We start from the raw sequence: 20,608 nt of genomic DNA, 5'->3' as shown, positions 1-20,608 counted from the left end.
ATCCATTGTTACTCAGACAGTGATTGGGGAGGGTGTCCTGATGATCGATGATCCACGGGTGCCTTCTGTGTTTACCTTGGATCCAGCATCGTATCGTGGCAGACCCGCAAGCAACCCACAATAGCCAGATCCTCAACAGAAATTGAATACAAGGCAGTGGCAAATGCCACAGCAGAACTCCTATGGTTCAAATCTCTTCTCTCGGATCTCGGATTTCCCTTGCCTACCCCGGTTCAGCTATGGTGTGACAATGTTGGAGCAATCTATCTCACCTCAAATCCAGTTTTCCATGCCCGTACGAAGCACATTGAGCTAGATTATCATTTTGTTCGTGAACAAGTTCATAGAGGTTTTCTCAGTGTCAGATTTATTCCCACCGATGATCAGGTTGCAGACATACTCACCAAGCCGCTAGCTCCGGCTCGCTTCACAATGTTACGCTCTCGCCTCTTTGTTCGTGCCCGCCATCGGCTTGAGGGGGGTGTCAGAGATAATGTTCCTATTATCTCTGTAAATAGATTCTTATCTAGTTAGAGTTTCAATTTGTCTATAACCCTAGCTAGGTAGAGTTCTAATACGACTATACTTGTGTATTGTATTCCTATACAAACTATTATTGGCTCACTATAAATACAAGACCTCTGAGCCATAATCACTAAGGTGATTCAAACCATTAATTGTGTTATTACTTATCTCTCTCTATCTCCATAATCTTTCCTATATCAAACTATACATTCAACACTTCGTTGAGTATTATAACATAGCGATTATGCTCTAATCAGTTGTTCATTCTCTGTTTTTATAGGATTGACGAGTTTAATTATTAAATCTACAAAATCAAATTCCAGACTTCAAAAGCACATGGTAAAATTTGAACAACACCTGACGAGGACTGTATTGATGCTGAGATTAAATTCAATGTCTTCATTAATGATTATTTGAGCAGGTATATTTCATTGCAAATCCAAAAAAACCTATCTAAATCCATTTTTTAATTCTTAAAAGTCTCATCATGAAACAGTTCGAGTTATGTTTCTGTATATTTCACTCATATAATGTTTTCATATTGCGTTTTAACATGGTTCTTCCATCTCTCACAAGGATTTTGAGTTCATTTTCAATTTCACAACAGGTGTCTGATTAAAATCGTGTTAATTGGGAAGGTATATTCATCCCGATGCAATTACCCCCTATCTTAATTCCTTAATGAAGTCAAAATTCAAGTATTCACTTATTTATTTTTGTTTCTTTATTTATTTATTTTATTTACTATTTGAAGATCTGATCAGTCCTATTTTTTCGATGCATTTATCTCTTTTAATTTTCTTATTTTATTGAAGATTGTATAATCTTTCTCCACTATTCTATAATATATGTGGTTTAGTAGATATTGTTTTCATTAAACTAATTAATCCGGAAAATGAATTAGTTCACTTTAAACTAAACTTCATTTTAATACATGATTATCAATTATAATTATGTTACAGTAACAGCCTATCAAACATGGGCAAACATTTCTTTATCTATTTCAAACTGATTTTCTTGAATTTCATATATTTGAATTTATTTTTTTTTTAAGATTACAATCTGGCCTTTTTAGCTTTCATTAGGTTTGAATATTCAGCGAGATACATTTAATCATTTTGTTGCAAAAGATATAGTTTAAATAACAATATATTTTATTATGTTTGATACATGACCAATTACGATTCTAGGTGATGTCTCTACAACAACTTCATAAAAGCTAAAGGACCTAATCCATTGAACATGTCTTCAATTTTGAATTGAATTTTAAGTTATTAATAAACCTTTAGTTTCATTTTTCCAATATTGTTTGCATAAAAATTGATTTCTTTTCAAATAACTACTTTATTATTTACGCTGGAAGCTACTAAAAGTTATTAAAAAGATACCATGGTATTTTATTGTTTTGTTGTATTTCATGGAAACAGATACACTGATACAAATTATTAAAAGTTGATATTAGAAAAAATCCGCAGCGGAACGAAATATTTAATTTGGATAAATAGAAAAGAAAAAATGGTAACAAAAAGAAAAATCAATTTTACATGTGCTGAAATTGATAATGTGGCGGATTTTATATATATATATAATTGATAAAATATTGGGTTAAGGTGCAAAAATACCCCTAACGTTTTGGATCATGAGCAATTTTACCCCTAACGTCTAAAATGGTACAATTTTACCCCTAATATGTTGGAAACCAAAAGCAATTTTACTCCTAACATTGATAAATTGGGTCAATTTGATAAATAATTCATCAAATTGTCTTCTCGGTCATGAATCTTGTCAGTAATAAATCATAAACATATGTTGGGATGTGAAAAAAAATAAAAAATATAAAAAATATATATACTGTCTTTTTGTACGAATTGGATAAAAAAAATTCAATTAATTCACCGAATTTATAAAACACACATATTTTGTTCCTTATTCTGCATCAATTGCATATCAGTTAGTTCTAAAAAAAGATTTTATATTTTTTATAATTTAATAATAGAATTGGAGATTAATATTTATAAATTCGGTGAATTTTTTGAATTTTTTTGTCCAATTCGTACGAAATACAATATTTTTTTTTTTTTTCACATCTCAACATATGTTTGTGATTTGTTACTGATAAAATGACGTGTGCAGTATAGATGACAATATTCATGACCGAGAAGATAGTTTGATGGATTATTTCTCAAATTGACCCAAATTATCAACAACAATAGTAAAATTGCTCTTCGATTCCAACGTTAGGGGTAAAATTGCACCATTTTAGACGTTAGGAATAAAATTGCTCCTGAGCCAAAACGTTAGGGGTATTTTTACCCCTTAACTCTAAAAAAAACTGTGCATTGCACAGGTGTACATCAAGTTACTACTTTAAATGGATTGTCTAGATAAATTAACTATTTTAGGTTATCAAACTATTTGTTTTATCAAATAAATGAATAGTACTCATACATCATACCGGCAAATATGAATAGTGATTGAAGAAAAATTTATATAGATTTATTTGTAGTTTTAGAATTTTACTCGAATAAGTTAAGTTATCCTAATTTACAAGGAGAACAAACTGAATTAAAAGCTTTTGAACTATTGGATTAGGGGGTACTTTACATTGATATAAGTCTAGGTGGAAAACAGTTTCTCTAAAATTAAGTACAACTATGAATCTTAATTTTCGAATTGTAATTTAGTGGGATATATAGGAAGTTTGATAATAAATGTCAAATCCAAATCAATTAAATAGATAAATTTTATATTTACGAAGTTACAAGTCGGTAAATAGAAAATGGGTTCGCACTTTAAACTCATAGGCGTCCATTATATTTTCACATTGCCCTATCTGATGTCGTTTAGGGTCAGATGTGACAGACGACACATTAAAAAAGATCTGCGCGGATTAAATTTTTTTAATGACATACTGCCAAACCCAATCAAACTTAAAAAAAAATGATCTTAACCCTTTCTCTTTTTTAATTTGGGTCGGGTTGGTTTAATCGGATTGGGTTTGGTGACATGTCAGTTTTTTGAAATCGTTAATCAACATGAAAATTTTGTCTAATGTGTCGTCCATGTGTCAATTACGGTGATTGTTATTGCCATAATCTAATTAAAATGACTACAAGAGAAATCAAATTTAAAGTTGGATGAGTTTAATGTTCAAAATTTTCTATTTTGGATACTTGGAGGACCATGGATGCAATCACCTTCCACTAGATAATAGGGATCCGGGGGGACGAGGGGGCTGGAGCATCAATTGATCGCCGAAAAACGTTAAAAATTCTATGAAAACCGTATACGAAGCTTTAGTTTATTTACAATAAAATAAACATCCACTGATAGTGAATTTTGGATCCGTTACTTACTAGACATACAATAAAATCTCTATTTTTTTCTTGTATTTTGCTAATGATGTAACTCATTTGTCAATATTGAAAACCCGAAACTGTTTACAATACCGATAAATTCATTTTTTTTGTTAAGTTTATCCTTTATATATTGTATGTAAATAATATTTGTCAATAATGGTGATATTGTTTTTATTTTTTCAAAACATTGAAATCATTTGTCAAGATCGAGAATTGGAGCCGCAAATAAAAAGATTGGAGATTATATTATAGGATTGGGTTTACAGTGAATGTAAAAGATATAAAAAAAGCAATCCTATTAAGATTAGGATTATAAAATGAATCAAAGAACCTATTCATATTAGGATTAGGAAATTTCATCAAAGAAAGAACCTATATATAGATGATAGAAATACCGATTCACAAAATACAGAGAACATCTTCATTCATTCATTGGATCATCATCTTCTTTGAAGCAATTTTATGGCCATGGCTGCTAAATGTTTGCTCTGGTTTTGTTGTGTTGTAATATGTATTTCAATTTCCCCATCTTTGGCTCAGACCAACACCTGCAAATTCTACTGTTTCTCGACAAATCAAGAGTTTCAATCCTGCACCGATCTTCCTGTACTGACTTCATTTCTTCACTGGACATACTACCCAACCACCATGACTGCCGATATCGCATTCCGCAAAACTCAAACATCCACAACCACTTGGGTCGTTTGGTCTCTCAATCCAACCGCCCAAAAAATGCTTGGATCCCAGGCACTCGTAGCTTTCCACAATTCCGCCGGCATACCAACCGCATACACCACTCAAATCGACAGTTATCAGCCGAGTATGCAAAACGGCAGCTTGAGTTTTGGAGTCTCAAACATCAGAGCTGAGTATGCAAACAACCAGATGATTATATTTGCGACATTGCATCTCGATAACAGTTTGATAAAGACGAATCAAGTCTGGCAGGAAGGTCCAATGTCCGGAACTAGTTTCAGCCTGCATTCAATGTCTGCTGCCAATCAAAGATCGGTTGGGACTATTGATTTTTCAACTGGTGCAACAACAACAACAGCTGCTGCTGCTGCTTCCAAAACCAAGAAAAAGAATGTTCATGGTGTTCTAAACGCAGTGAGTTGGGGTTTTATGATGCCAGTTGGAATAATGTTAGGTAGGTATTTGAAAGCCTTCAAAGTAACAAACCCTGCTTGGTTTTACCTTCATGGTGGTTGCCAATCGTCTGCCTATATTATTGGTGTTGCTGGCTGGGGGACTGGCATGTCTCTCGGCACTCGTTCTCCTGGAATAACATATAGCACGCATAGAATACTGGGCATAACACTTTTGTTTTGCGAGTCTTCAAGTGTTTGCTTTGTTTTTGAGGCCAAAGCCAGATCATAAGTACAGAATCTACTGGAACATATATCACCGCACTATTGGATATGCTACTGTGGTAATGAGCATCGTCAACATCTACAAAGGACTTCACATTTTGCAGGCAGACCATATATGGAAGAAGATATACACAGCCATTATCATTGTCTTAGCACTCATTGCTGCTGTTTTGGAGATAACCACATGGCTCCTACTTCTGTGCAGCAAGAGGGAGATAAAAGACTCATCATCATCATCATCTACTAGTGTTTAATTTTTTATCTTTCTCTATCTAGCTACTATATATATATTTAGACTGTTTTTTCTCAAGCTTTATTCTTTCTTTTTTCTGTCTAGAACCATTATTAAGATTTGAAATAGAGGATTACCATTTGATTTTTCTGCATCTTTTTCTGATTCTTTTAATGTAATGTAAAAACAGTTCTTTTGTGCATTGTTCTCTTTTAATTGCTAGTATATGTTTTTGTGATGAAGCATATATTGCATCCTCCTCATTTTATTGGCTACTACTTTCTGTTTCTTAAGCATACTTATATATATACTGCTCCAAGTAATTTCCTATAAAGAGATAGGAGAAGATTTCCATTTCCCTTTCCTCTTTTTCTTCCTCCTCTTAAACAAGTCAATTTGTTCAATTGTGTCATAAACGGACAAAATACATTCCTTACCTCTGAAAGCTAATGATATGATCAAATTTGTCTAGGTTTTATTAAGGGTAATTAATTTATTAGTCTTTATATTTTGACAAAACACACTATTTAGTCCCTGTATTTTCAAAAACACATGGTAAGGTCTCTAACCTTTTTCTCAGTGAACTGTTCAGTCCTTCCGTCTGTTTGTTAGATTTTTTTACTGTTTATGACTTCAAAAATGACTAAATTATCTTTTACTATTTACCTTCAAACTTCAGAAGATGAAATCCAATTTAGAAGAAGAAGCTATTTGTATGGAGAACAAGAAAAAGAACAGAATGCTTACGAATTTGAACGATTAAGAAGAAAATCAAGAAGAAGAATACTCAAAGTTGATTTCAGATGCATTAGAGTTTAAAGGAAATGAACGCAAGTCCAAATTGACTAACAGAATCTTCATGAGAGTCTAACGACAGTGATTAAACAGTTTACCGAGAAAAACGTTAGGGACTAAATAGTTCACCGAGAAAAACATTAGGGAATTTATCGTGTGTTTTTTAAAATACAGGGACTAAACAGTGTGTTTTGTCAAAATATAGGGACTAATAAATTAATTACCCTTTTATTAATTTTGAAAAAAAAAATTGGACTTTAATGTTAAAATTGTGTAAAAATAAAGTTTAAGAGTCACAATATGAGCTAGTATTTTTTTTTTTTAATGTACAATATGAGTAGTATTATAAACCATGAATTACTACGTAGTAGTTGTACACTTAACTCTTTTTTTAAACCTCACGACTTTAAAACGTGTCTATATATATTAGAAACAAACCTTACTAATATGGTCTAATCACTCTCTCTTTATATCCAATGTAGGATTCAACTCATTTTTATCTCATTACCATCTTTTAAGACCGTTTCTTATTTAAACCTTTTATACGGATGCTATCCCCATACAAAATCGGGTCATTTCAACCATAACCATAGTTGTTTCGTATCTTTTCACACTTTAGTGATTGTATATTGATGTGAGAGATTTATTTTTAGGGTATCTACAAAGAGTAGAGAACTAGTTTTGGTGACTCTATTATTTTTATATTAAGATTAAACTTGTTTACGAGTCAGATTGCTTTGGGGTTGAGCCGACCAAATGGGCTTTTGTCAAAAAAAGTCTAGCTCAGACTCTCATTCTAGCCCACTGCTTTTTCGGAACCGCGCTCAAAAATCAAATCGTAAGCTCGGCTCAAATAAATCCAATTAAAAATATATATTTTTTATTAATAAAAAAATTTAAAATTTATATTTAAAAATAAATATATAATAATTAATATTAATAGAGCGAACCGAACTAGGCCAGTTCATGCTATTTTATAAAACCCAAACACATCCTAAATATGGGCAGGCTTTAGCGGTCTGAGTCGGACCTGTTCGAAAGTCATTTTTCCTTGTCTAACTCGGCTCATTGGACACGGCCCTAGGCGAATCGAACGGATACCTTGTTCCATGAATGGATCTAACTTAATCTGTTGAATCAATTTCCAATCCTGTAAATCCCCATAATGCAGCCACAAGACTGATGTATCCACTCCTCCATGGTTGTTTTATGGAGAAAGAAGAACATCCAAGTTCCTTAATTAGGATGTAAGAATTTCACTTTCAAGTGGTTAACATTAAATTACTTAGAAATAGAAATAGTGAATCAGAAGCAACATAATAAAAGAAAATTAAGAAGGGCCCTTTAATTGTTTGATCTTATTGCTTATATCACAATTCATTCCATCATGTATTATTAATTGATGGATCTTTCCTTAACTTGTCAGCAAACCAACATCAATTAAAATAGAAATACGTGGCATTAAAAATCGTAAGTAGTATCTTTTTTAGTAAAAACAACTTTTGTGTTTTAAAAAAAATATAACAAACCATTCTAAAGATGAAGGACTCTCAATCTCATCTTCCTCCTATATCCAAACTCCTTTTGTTACGTATCTAATACCACCTGTTCTGTTATTATCTCATCATCATCTTTTCTAAATTCATTCCCTCAATATTTATTATTAACATGATTTTCATAAAATCGATGGTGAATTCATTAAAATTATGTGTTTGAATATGCGATCAAATCAATGGGGTTGTTTCAATTTTTATTTGGGATCAATACCAGAAGGTTTAACTTCAAGAGAAAAGATAGCGATGCAGGCGAAGCAGGTTTTCAATTTTTCAATTTAATCTGCCATTTAGTTTTCTAATTACTATATTATCTTGTTTAAATGCAAATCTCAGACCCGAATTTATAAACTTTTAAACCACGAAAACTGTTTGCAGATGTGTTTTGTACTTTGCCCTTTGGCATTATTATTTTGTGTGGAATTCAGCTGCCGGCTTTGTAGCTCAAACTTGCATTGATGTACATATGGATGCTTGTTTGGGCCTTATATATATATTGATTTCTATGCCTATAAATTTATTATCTTTGCCTGTCTATAGAAAATGGCAAATGTTTGATAAATTGTATATGATGTCCAACTATATCTCTGTAAAAACTGGTAATGGATATGTGAATTGATTCCCCTTCCTGATTTCAGATTTATCAGAATTCCTTGTTGCTCATTGTGAAAATTGGCAGGTAGAGCATTGGAAGAATTTAGAGGAACTCTTTACAATGATCTTCGAACTTCAGAAGGCGCGAAACGCCAACAGCAACGCTTATGTGGACCTGTTGCGGCAATGTCCTTCAATTTCATTGTTGCTGTTTCAGTTATTATGACAAACAAGATTGTTAGTTCTTCCCCCTCCTTAAATACTACAAAATTCTTTGGCTTTACGTTGGCGACAATGTTTGTCGCTAATATGTAGCTCCGTCCCCTTTGGCGACGGACGGATTTGGGGCAGTCGGTAGAGTTTTTGTTGTAGTGACAAATTTCATACTTTTGCTTACTTTTCCTGATATGTTTAATCTCAAATGTGTGTTGCTTACAGGTGATGGGGCAAGCTGGGTTTAATTTCCCTATCTTTCTCACGTTGATACATTATACTACTGCCTGGATTCTGCTTGCGGTTTTTAAGGGATTGTCGTTGCTCCCGATTTCGCCTCCTTCAAAAACTACCCCTTTCACTTCCATCTTCTCTTTAGGAGTAGTCATGTCGTTCGCTTCTGGCCTTGCGAATACGAGTCTCCAGCATAACAGGTTTCGGTTCTAGACTTTGAGCTAGCTGTGTTTCTGTTTGATGGATTTGTTTGTGTTTTACTTACTCTTCTGCTGCTTATGCTCAGTGTTGGTTTCTATCAGATGGCTAAAATTGCAGTCACTCCTACCATTGTCCTTGCAGAGTTCATCTTGTTTAGGAAAACTGTTTCGTATCAAAAGGTCAGAATTTTAATAGGTGGAAACAGGATCTCCTTTCGGTTTCTTAATTACATTTTAAGTACTTACAGTTACCAGTTTTCTGCAGGTTTTTTGTTTGGCAATTGTATCAGTAGGTGTAGCAGTTGCAACAGTTACTGATTTACAGTTCAACTTATTCGGTGCTTGCATCGCGATCATATGGATAATTCCAAGCGCCATTAACAAAATCCTGTGGTCTAATCTGCAACAGCAAGCAAACTGGACAGCTCTCGCGTAAGTACAAGTACTAGTTGATCATGTTTCAATTTCCTACTGAAAGCGAATCAAGTTAAATAACGCGAATATAACGATTGCAGATTGATGTGGAAGACAACACCGGTGACAGTATTGTTTTTACTAGCCTTAATGCCATGGCTAGATCCGCCAGGCGTTTTATCGTTTAAGTGGAATCTCCATAACGCGTCTGCAGTTCTCATATCAGCACTGCTTGGATTTCTACTGCAGTGGTCCGGTGCTCTGGCTCTCGGGTGAGCTTTCGAAAACGAGCAGATTATTTATCATTATAGACCAAAATGAGTAGACCATTTGAACTGATTAACAATGTTTGGATGCAGGGCAACATCTGCAACATCTCATGTGGTTTTAGGACAGTTTAAAACTTGTGTAATACTACTAGGAGGATATCTAATATTCAGTTCAGATCCAGGGTTCGTGAGCATTGTCGGAGCTGTTACAGCTCTGGCCGGAATGACAATTTACACATCGCTTACCCTGCAAGAGACTCAAGAACAATCAACCAAAACCAAGCAAGCCTTGCCTTTATTAAAACCGAAAACGGAGCCAACCCCAGATGCTCAAGATACTGCAGATTCAAACCCAACCAGTAATGTAATTGTTGTCTAGATTTTTCAGCTAAACTTATAGGAGAGGTAGAATTATAGGAATTTTTAATCAATCAACCAAACTTCAATCATTTTTTGGGAAAGTACAAAAACAAAACTTGTGTTTTCATGCCGACATTTTTGTGAGAATAGTACATGTGATTTTCAATGTTGGCCGAAGTTGACGGCATAATGGAGAGTGTTTATGTTCAATCAAATTTCTCTCATGTAATTTATTTAGACAAAATAAAGAAATACAACAAAAGAAGAGAAATTTCAATACAATAACTCAAATGAAACTCATTCTCTCTCAAAATTTAGCAATGGATATGGCAGCTTGAAGTGATGAATTATGGGTAAAAATAGCAAAATGAAATATTTATACACAGACAAATAATTTAGCAAAAATACACACTGATTTTAATAATATTCCTAAAAATTTCTTGTTTTGTTGCATCAAAAATCACAAATACAATTTGTCGCAAAAAAGAAAAAAGATTCTCAATTCTTAATATGTCAAATAACGAAACAGAGTTTTTTTTTTTTTTGTAACTTATCCCCTTATTATTTTACTAGCTCCCTCTTGCAACTCAATTATATAAATCACAACTCTGAAGATAAAGATTGAACTTTTTTTACAGTTTGGACAATTTTAACATCTCATCAGGTTAAACGGAAAGTCTAGGGTTCATAATATGTTTGGCCATATAAATACGAGAGCTTTTTAATCACCAACAAATAAACATGGCCATGTAGTTTTGTTATAATTAAGAATAACAAATTCATCATTTTCTCATAATCTAGCCAAGAAGAATTACACTAACCAATTAAAAAGAAACTATAACCGCCAATTTGGACACATCAATTACAATTTTTTATACTTCACTGTTCCCAAAATTTAATATACAGGTGAGACATCTGACATGGAAAAATTTGGAAAATCTCACCTACTCTCAATTTCCTATAACATCTAAACAAACGAACAAGTTTCAGTAAAACAGAAAAAAAAAAAAAAAAGGGTTCAGTACCCAAAATATTGGGAAAATGAGATCTAACAAGCTGAACAATGAAAATACCTGAACCTATTCAGAACTTAGTGTCAGCAATTTTGTATCCCCACCTACGATATTAGCCTAAAATGTCTGGGCCGCACTTTATATTTACACTCAGACCAGGCCAATGTTTCAGAAGCATTCTGAGGCTTTCCTTTGTTCAACACATTTCTTGGAATGCAATTGGGATTTCACTGACTTAATAACTAGCATTCCAGTTCATCTGCGCAATTTGAGTCTGCTGATAAGCACCGGCTGGGTGTCCCACGGTTTCAACAGCTGCAGACATTCCCTGAGTTTGTTGATGATGTGGATTAACAGTCGACGGAGCAGCTATTGTCTGTACGGGAGCATAAATTCCAGGATATGGACCGTGGCCAGGTTGGGCAGGGGAGAAAGCAAGGTGCTGTCCCTGGGGGGTGACATGATATAAAGAATTCAGGTGCAAGCTGGATACATCTTGCCCAGGTGCAGAAATCCAAGCTGAAACATCATTCTGCAAAACCAAGATCAGAATATAAGTCTTTCAGAAACATAAAATCACTATCGAAGGAAATTATTAAGGCTTAATCTTGCATGCAGGCATCGCAATTGAGAGAACCCATATATATCTGTCAGTTTCACATTCATATATAGCAGGGTTAACATTAGACAAACTCTAGCTTCAAATTGCAAAAATATAAGGCAAGGCTGCAGCAGTATCGAAATCATATAAATCAATGCAGGAGGGACAACTAAAAATAATATTGACAAAAAAGAAGTGAAACCAACCAGCGGTCCAGTTGCATAGATTTGGCTTTCCTTCAACTGTGAGGCTGATAGATCCTCATTGCTGGCGGAGTTCCCAGAGGTCACAGGTGGACCGGGATTGAAGCCAATAGGAGAGCCGCCATATGAACCGTATAAGGATTGAATTCCAATAGGAGTTGGGTTTCCAGTACTGGTTCCAGGCTTATATTGTGGAACAGGAAACTTCATTCCTGGTGCAGCAGCAGTTGGCCCAAGATATGCATTGCCAGCTGATGGCTGTTGAGGAAGTCCATTGTGGGTTAGGAATTGATGCATGGGCGGTAAAAAATAAGGGTTGTAATAGTGGCCATATGGGAAGTAATTAGGTGGATATGGTGGCCTAAAAAGAATTGGCTGCGGAGAAGCAGCTACAGGGTTCTGCACTGGTGGAGTTGGTGAGGGACTTGGATTCGGACTAGATGAAGTTGTCGGGTTCTCATTCTGCCAATCAAGATGAGACAATTTAGAAGAACAGCATATCAAGTCAATCCATCATAAAACAATGACATCAATTTGCAAGACACAAACAGCATCACAACACTTTGAGTAACCATATATCAGGAAAATTGAAAGCATAACTATACATAGTTCAACAGTCAATTCCCAAAATCTACTATCCTAATACCTAAAATATAAGTATTTTTGCTTCTGCAACTCGTGCACTTTTACCATCCAATATTAAACACTATATATATATATATATATATATATATATATATATATATATATATATGTAGAAAAGGCTTTATACTTGTCAATTGGGTCTTTAGACCTTCCAAAACATATCCAGCAACATCCCCATCGCACTCTTAAAGTTTTGAAGATTTTGTTGTATCTGATTGATTACGGGGGGTATGGATATTAAGGTTTAAGTTCTTCTCAATTTTATCAGTCAGTGTATGCTTTGCAAGTTATTGATATTTCTTCACATTCTCATTAAAAACGAAAGCCTATAAAGGTTATCAACTAAAATGATGGAATTAAATCCAAGTCACCAGTTTATCCCTTGTGTAGGTCTTAATTGTTAGACTGGTTGGAGAAATATCCAATTTGCATGACTCATGAACATACTCTCAGTGCAATTAATTTGGTAAAAGCTTGCTTGAATGAACAGTTTTTACGACTTACAACAAAACCTGAAACGCGAGAAACATCCCGTGCCTGAATCTCATGCCCTTCAAACTGTACAAAGTGTCCTGCCTGCATCGGCATGATTCCATAACCATAGTTTGGAGCAATTTGAATAGTGGGATTCTGATGGCCTTCTGTAATCAACATTATTTCCTGTGCTGCCTTGTCAAATTTTGAGTCTGAAGTGGGAGCAGCCTCACTCTCTGGCTTAGGTAGCTTGTCAAACACTTGAGAAGACTCTAGTTGATCAGGATGATCCACTACAGTTGAGGTGATGCTTTGATCACTGGAAGCAATTTATAGAAAATGATTGGAAATCTTAGTAAAACAAATATACCTTAAGTTCTCAATTACATCTCTTTTATTACTTTCTTTGTCTAGTGAATGAACTTGTTTACCATATTGCATATAAGGTTGAGGTCAGTCTAAAGCTACAATTAAAAGCAATTCATAAGATATTATCAACATTTGGTTAATAAGGATAACAAGCTCCACAAATATATCATTACAGAACTACTAGGCCTAATTAGCTACACCAGACCCCAAGAGAACATCAATTCTAGGTGAATTTTCTGCTAAACAAGCATCTCAGATACTAGGAAGTACTGATATGGGTACCTGTACTAATTTATTTATATATATAAATAACATTCATAAGTCATTATAATTATAAACCGTAAATAACATCCATAATAAGTCATTAATGCATCAAAAAGAAACATTTAATACTTCAAACTATTTGAACTACCAAAAAGTTAGATTTTGATTTCTTTTTTTTTATTTTATTATATATCAACCTCTCTTTTTTGTAAAATTATTTAAAAAAAAAACTACCTTCTAATTGAGTAACTCAAAAGTTGTGTCCCCGACGTGTCCCAAATGTGTCCCCATATTAAAAGAAAAAAAGGAGGGGACACTTATTTTGGAGTGTCAAGCGCATGTCCCCAAGTGTCCCCGGAGTGTACGATACTCGTACATTAACCTCCTAGAAGTTAGGTGCTTCCTAGCTATGAGACGTATTAAAATAGAGGACAAAATAAATGTTTTTTTCTTTTCTTTCTCATGTTTTAATTGATGGTTAAATTGAATCAGCATAACAAGTTAACTGATTAGAACATTCCTAAGACCCAATTTAGGAAAAGATCTAAAACAAAACTTCCTATAAGAAGATTACAGTCGAGTCAGAAAAATAATATAGTGATCACCTACCTAGAAGAAGGTTCCCTAGCAGTTTCATCATTCTCATGTGATGATCCAACAGCATTTGCAGAGTTAACTTCACAACCATTATCACTGCCACATTTTGTCCCAGGTCCAGAAATAGAATCGAAACTTCCAAAAGTCAATCCACTTTTCACAGCTTCGGGGACTTTGAAGTGATCGGGAAATATAACGTGTCCATTGGCAATGGTTTGCTCTGGTAACAATATAGAAGTCTTTTCGATTTGTGCGTCCTCTGATGAGACAACTGCTGACAAAGCATCATCAAAATTTAAAACCAAGACTGTGAGCCCACTAACTCCACAAGAAATGACAGTAGAACAAAATGCGTATAACCAAAACAGAGGAAGGGCACAAATTAGATGGAAATGTCATTCAGGAAGTTGAAACCAAAAACAAAAAAAAAAAAAAAAACAGTACCTTTTAGAGGGGCATCTGATTCTTTTGATGAAGGCATATCATCGACAGAAGAGGCAGGCACAATAGCCAACAAACTGTCATGAGAAGGCAAAGATTGCTTTGGAGTTTCAGATAAGTCGTTTATCTCTGCAGCCTTTAATTTTGTGGTTTTTTCTTTCACAGGGTAAATAATAGTAGAAGCTGTCTTTTCATTCTTCGGCAACTCTGACTCAATAATGGGGGGAATATGTTTATTTCCCAGCATGGGATTTTGTTCTACAGCACTAGGCTGACTTCTCACTTCACGTTTTATTGCGCCCACAGCACCAGGATTCCGAGCAATAGAAGGTGGCAACACAGGATCCGAAGCAGAAGAGTACACGCCGGATAAAGAAGCTGGAATAGCTGGAGATGTGGGATTTCCTTGCTGTGTTTGAACAACAGATTCAGGCATCTGATCAGGTGCAGATGAAGGTAGCAGAGACAAAGAGCTTATCTTCTTTACATCATCATCTGAGATATCATGAATAACATTGACATCTTTGCCAGCAGGAGAGTGGGGTACACATCCAGGGGAACTCCCATTGATTAATGTTGAAGGACCATTAGGCGTGACAGTTGATGCTCTACAAAAGTATATGATGTGATTATTCTTTTCATTGTTATACAAAAATATAAATCAGCCCTTTCCTTTCCAAAAGAGAGGAATTAAAAGAAAGTTTCAAAAGCCGCAGCAAGATAAGGAGGGAATGAATTGAGACAAAGCAAAAACCATATTGAAACTATAATCCATAAACCAACAAAGATCAAAGGATGAAATTACTTGGTCTCAGGTGCAGTTGCATCACTCTTCACTTTTTCCTTAACTGGCAACGAGGTTGAAGAGCCTCTATCTGTCTTTTGGTAGACTCCATTTTCCCTTTGATGTATTGCATTTCTCATACCCGCGCCATCTGAGAAAAGCATTGCACAGGTCAATTCATCCACCATAGAAACATATCTCCGAAGCTGATTCATTTCTCAAATTCTAAGTTGCTTGACTTTGCAATATCTAAGTGAACAATTTGCATAAGCCAGAAAGTTATGTGTGGTAAGATAGCCCATAGGAGAGAGAATTTTCACATAAGAAATAGCAATTCAACTTGAAATTATAAACGTCACATAATTGCTTTTCCTTAATAGTTCTCAATAGTTATAGAAAACTAAGATCTTGGCTTGCACTTTACTCAATTACAACATAATGATTATCTTACCAAGAAGGCGGATTGATTACAGGGAGCGCCGGGATATATGGTTGGTGGAACCATAAGAAATGATAAGTGATAATAAAATCTTAGTCACATAATCAATACCTTAGCTTTTGCTAATAATCACTAAATTTTTTTCCAGTTGTGTGATTTCTTTTTATTCAAAGGAAAGGCCAGCGAAGAAAGTAGCATGCCTTAAAAGGGCTTATATTATGAAAAAGATCCAAGATGAAATCATAAAAGGATTATGGCTCGGAGTGAAACTAAGGTAGACATAAATAAATAAATTGAACTTTCTTGAATAAATTGCATGCCCGAGAGTACCAGCGTAGACATGCTTTGCAGAATGGTTTCCCCGACCACTCCTAGCTCCTCGACTTAAGGTGCTGGAGGTCTGCAGCAAAACAGACACTGTATTATGAAGGATTCCAAGTTTTCAAAGGAACAGCAAACTAAATAAACAAAGAACCAGGTGATTGAATTAGATAGTATTGTCATTACAAGTTTTTAGTAATATCATTAATCAATTTTTTTGCATGTATATATTGAGTAGAAGAGTTCCCAAGTTTCAGAATGTTTCTAAAACTTAAACTCTCAAAAACTTGTAGGAAACATTTCAGGTCACTTTTCTGTAATTTAAAAAAAAAATAGAAACTCATATCTTAGAATAAAATGCATTTTAACTGATGGTTAACTGATAGCTTGATCAAGTCATCATGATCCGCCACATCGCATTGACTTCCTAATCGTTTCTAAATCTTCTTCAAGTTTTCAAAGTGAAACCCCTCCTTTCCCTCTAACATAATATTTTTCGTTTTGTATATAAAATAATTACCTTGTAATTTTAAAATTCATTAATATACCCCTATAGTTTAATTATTTACATGTTCCCATATGTTTCTATTTCCTATATATTTCACAAATCTCATTTCCCAGTGTACATTTCAGTTTTCTTACAACATAGGTTACCCATGGAAAACAAAACCAAGTAAAACACAATAACATAATTTAATCAAGAACTAGGTGAACTTCACTTGACAATGCTATCTGGCGAGCAAGCCTATAAACAGATGCATTTAACAATCTAGGATGAACTTTTACACAAAGATATTAACCCAGGCTGCAATTGACATATCTTCAACATCAGACTGTTTGAAACAATTGGGAATTTTTTGGAAACAAGAGAAACAACACAAACCAAATGCTTCCCCACTCTCTAAACAGATAGGTACTCAACTAAATGATTAAGCAGAGAAGTTTAGCATGTCAATATGTTGACTGCCAATTTCATACTGTCTCTAATGCAAATACTTAGCATTTAGTAAAGCACTGAATTAAGAAAAGAAACCAGCATCCATGTCATAGATAGTTCCAACTGTTGTGGAAGGACAAAATATATTACCTCCTTCTCCTTCTTCTTATCACGCTTTCTTTTGACCTCATGAAATGTATCTGCCAGCCAAAAGATTGATCTTTAGAAGGTGCAAGATATCAAAATACGCTAATGCGAATGTTGTAGACAAAAGAAAAAAAAAATCCATATAGAAATTGTGTGGATCAGAAACCCATACAGCAAACTTGCTAGATAAAGCCCCAAAGATTAGTGCAGACGGCATAAAAAAGGCATCAGTTACAAGCTCAAATATTGAAGTTCGGGATGAAATATTAATTGTAGAGTCCTGTTCTCAATTTAATATTTGCACGAGGCATAATAAATTTTTGAGCAATTGAAAAAGAACCTAATATATATAAGGGAAATTATCTTCATGGTGCGCTCAAACAGAACTTCTGATAACACTTAAGTATCACAGTTCTGAGAAACCTAAGACATTCTAAATTTCTTCATGACACAACCATAAGTGAGGAAAAAAGGTAAAGCATAGCTAATTCACTTGCTCAAACTATCTAGAACACAAAATAATATTCAAGAACCAAATTTCCCTCTTCTGCAAGATTTCAGAAAAAAAACATTGTCTATAAGTTAAGACCTTAACAAGTCGACGACTTTAAACATCACACATACAAAACCCACAAACAAGCAGCAAAACCAAAGCAGATCACAAGCCATAAAACACAAAACACTAATCAAATCTAATACTAAACAGGTAAAAACAGAAAAACAAATAGCCTAACGCAAGAGCTTGGGTAAGCAAAAGCCAATATATTCGAATATACCTAAATAAAGTAGCTTTTGGGTAGTATCATTGGGATCCATAGAACAGTCTTGAAGAACAGAGTAGATGTCTTCATCGGTGTGTTGTTTCCCTGTGATCTCCCTAATGCTTAGTATGGTTTGGCGCACACTTTCCGGGATCTTAACCCTAGCAGCTCCCCCTCCTCCTCCTTTACCACCGCCGCCGCTGGTTCTACTCATATCGTGTATGTTTCTCCAATGTTTGGAGAGGTGCGTATGTGTGTTCTTTTGAATTGAAAAAGGAGAAGGAAAGAGTGTGCAGAGGGAGATTGCGGGAGGAGAGGGATTGATTGTGATTTATATTAATTTCCTTGACCTAACAATTATAACAAGGCAAAGGTCCAAGGTGGTGCGAATTCTGTGTGTGCTTATATATGCCCGACAACTTCATCAACCTTCCCTTTTTTCCTACATTTCTATCAAAATGAAAATTTTATTTATTTTTTGGTTTTATTTTTTTTCAAGTTTTTAATATTTGTTTCACCCACACTAAACCTTTTCAGGATTAATGAAAGTAAATAGGAGTAATGGAAGTTAGCCTTTTTTGGAGAGTTTTTTTAGAGTAAACGAAGGTTAATGGAAGTTAAATTTTTACTTCATTTAACCTTCAAACTCTAACCTCCAAATTGAGAGTTAATGGAAGTGATGTAAAAATTTTAAATTTTTTTCTCTTCAGAGAAAATTTAACTTTTATTCCTCTCCATATTTAAACCCACAAACGAAGTTAACCATTTAGCCTCATTTACATTTTATAAACTTCCAAACAATGTTAATTTTTAACTTTCATTTCCATCCCTTCCCTTCCATTTCCATTACCTCCTTTAACTCTCACTTCCATCAACCTCCAAACTCCCAAACAAATGCTTAATAAGGGTCAAATATACAAATTTAAAATAGGGTAAGTAATTTATTAGTTCTCACTTTTTTACGTAACACACTGTTTAGTTTCTTTATTTTAAGAAACACATTATAAGGTCTTTATCTTTTATCAATATTAACATTTTGGTCCTTTTATCTATTTTTTTAGATTTTTAATCGAACATATCTTAGCTTTTAGAATAGTCATAGTACAATACAAAATGACCATTTTACTTTGTTATTTTCTGTCTGTTTATACCAAATATAACGGTTAAAAGTCTAAAATAAATAAACAAAATGACCAAATGGTTAACCATGACAAAAGATATGGACCTTATAATTTGTTTTTAAAAATAAGAACTAAATAGTATGTTAGGTAAAAAGTAGAGGACTAATAAATTATTTATCCTTTAAAATGTGTTCTTTTGACTTAATGAATTAAATTAAATAAATTAAATAATTAAATATAATTAATTAGATTTGATTAATCCAATAATTAGAATTAATTAATTGTGAGAGTTTGATGAGCAACAGAGATTGAACCCACCAATAACTCTTTAAGATAAATAGTAATTAGTATAAGATAAAGAGCAGAGTGTGATAATTCTTTAAGCAATAGCAAGCCCAACCAATAATGCCACGGTAGATATTCGTTTCTTAAAACAATTGTTCGCAATGTTTGGAATCATGTTTCCCCTACAATTATGTTGGGACTAATTGAGAGGGATCAACATAGAGAAAGCGCCAGCAAGAAAAGAGCCAGAGGTTGGTTCTCAATTAGCATTGCCCGTGAGAAATAGAGCAAGCTGGCCAAAACTACGAGAGAAGCCGCGTTTCTTCAAGACAGCAACTTACTCCATGAATTGAGGATAGAATGGAACATGGGAGAAGAATGTGGGTGGTTCAGGGACGTGGTATGAATCCACAACGGAACAAGAGTTCATTGCACAAAGAGAGCCAATTAAGAGAACATGTGGTAGTGGAGGAAGGACGTAGGAGAATCGGTTATTAGCACCACGAAGCCCCAGTATTTAAGGAAGAAAATAAAGAGGATGAGAGATTCAACTCAACCAATTCAACAACAATGAAATCAAATCAAATCCTAATGGAATTCAAACAATTCTCACATTACGGACTCTAGCTATTCTACAACATTAGTTTTATTCATTTGAATCTTACTTTCAACTTGTAAGCTCTAGCTATAGTCTTTCAGTTTGATTAATATAAACATCTCAATTCAGTTCAAGCAACATTTTCTCTTTTTAAGTTCTTTCGTTTACAATATCTTAGTGTAGTTATAACCAGTCTTCTAGGTTCCACTACGAACTTTAAGCATTACGTCCTTTAAGCTTTTTACACTTTCGTTTGATTAGAAGTTAGATCTTAGCTCTCAGCTCTTTTTGTAGTTTTTCAACAAAGCTACTGGCACGCTCGCAATCCGATCCAATCCACACCAAAAAAGGCACGAAACAAATTTTGGCACGCCTAGTAGGACCCTGTTGAGATGGCAACCAGAAAGCCGAAGGAGAATACTGTTGCATCGGTGGATGCAGACTTGTATGGAGTTACAGGACAAGGAGAAGGTCATGTGGAGGTGAT

General features: G+C 34.4%; 2 protein-coding genes and 1 pseudogene across 3 annotated transcripts; 2 read left to right on the top strand and 1 right to left on the bottom strand.

Annotated features, from left to right (window-relative positions):
- Positions 1 to 4,309: 4,309 nt before the first annotated feature.
- LOC136217336 (cytochrome b561 and DOMON domain-containing protein At5g47530-like) lies at positions 4,310 to 5,511 on the top strand (annotated as a pseudogene).
- Positions 5,512 to 7,803: 2,292 nt separating this feature from the next.
- On the top strand, positions 7,804 to 10,390 carry LOC136220885 (nucleotide-sugar uncharacterized transporter 2). The gene is made up of 7 exons (XM_066008714.1): positions 7,804 to 8,098; positions 8,517 to 8,668; positions 8,870 to 9,078; positions 9,165 to 9,258; positions 9,344 to 9,510; positions 9,594 to 9,764; positions 9,852 to 10,390. Exons 1-7 carry the CDS (start codon positions 8,017 to 8,019, stop codon positions 10,138 to 10,140), a joined length of 1,164 nt encoding a protein of 387 aa, XP_065864786.1. The 5' UTR covers positions 7,804 to 8,016; the 3' UTR covers positions 10,141 to 10,390.
- Positions 10,391 to 10,959: 569 nt separating this feature from the next.
- Positions 10,960 to 18,503, bottom strand: LOC136219295 (GBF-interacting protein 1-like). 2 transcript variants are annotated; one of them, XM_066006650.1, is made up of 9 exons: positions 18,133 to 18,503; positions 17,360 to 17,409; positions 16,282 to 16,351; positions 15,534 to 15,663; positions 14,732 to 15,336; positions 14,300 to 14,561; positions 13,088 to 13,376; positions 11,942 to 12,400; positions 10,960 to 11,666 (listed from the first exon to the last, which is right to left on the bottom strand). In XM_066006650.1, the coding sequence occupies exons 1-9, from the start codon at positions 18,329 to 18,331 to the stop codon at positions 11,370 to 11,372; spliced, it is 2,361 nt and encodes a 786-aa protein (XP_065862722.1). In that variant the 5' UTR covers positions 18,332 to 18,503; the 3' UTR covers positions 10,960 to 11,369. The 2 variants fall into 2 exon arrangements, with proteins under 2 accessions (XP_065862722.1, XP_065862723.1); XM_066006651.1 differs by having other exon boundaries at positions 14,300 to 14,558; positions 18,133 to 18,502.
- Positions 18,504 to 20,608: the final 2,105 nt, after the last annotated feature.

This window comes from Euphorbia lathyris, chromosome 2 (assembly GCF_963576675.1).
Source record: "Euphorbia lathyris chromosome 2, ddEupLath1.1, whole genome shotgun sequence".
NCBI lineage: Eukaryota > Viridiplantae > Streptophyta > Magnoliopsida > Malpighiales > Euphorbiaceae > Euphorbia > Euphorbia lathyris.
Note: the sequence above shows the minus strand (reverse complement) of the source record. Positions and strands in the feature narration are given on the sequence as shown.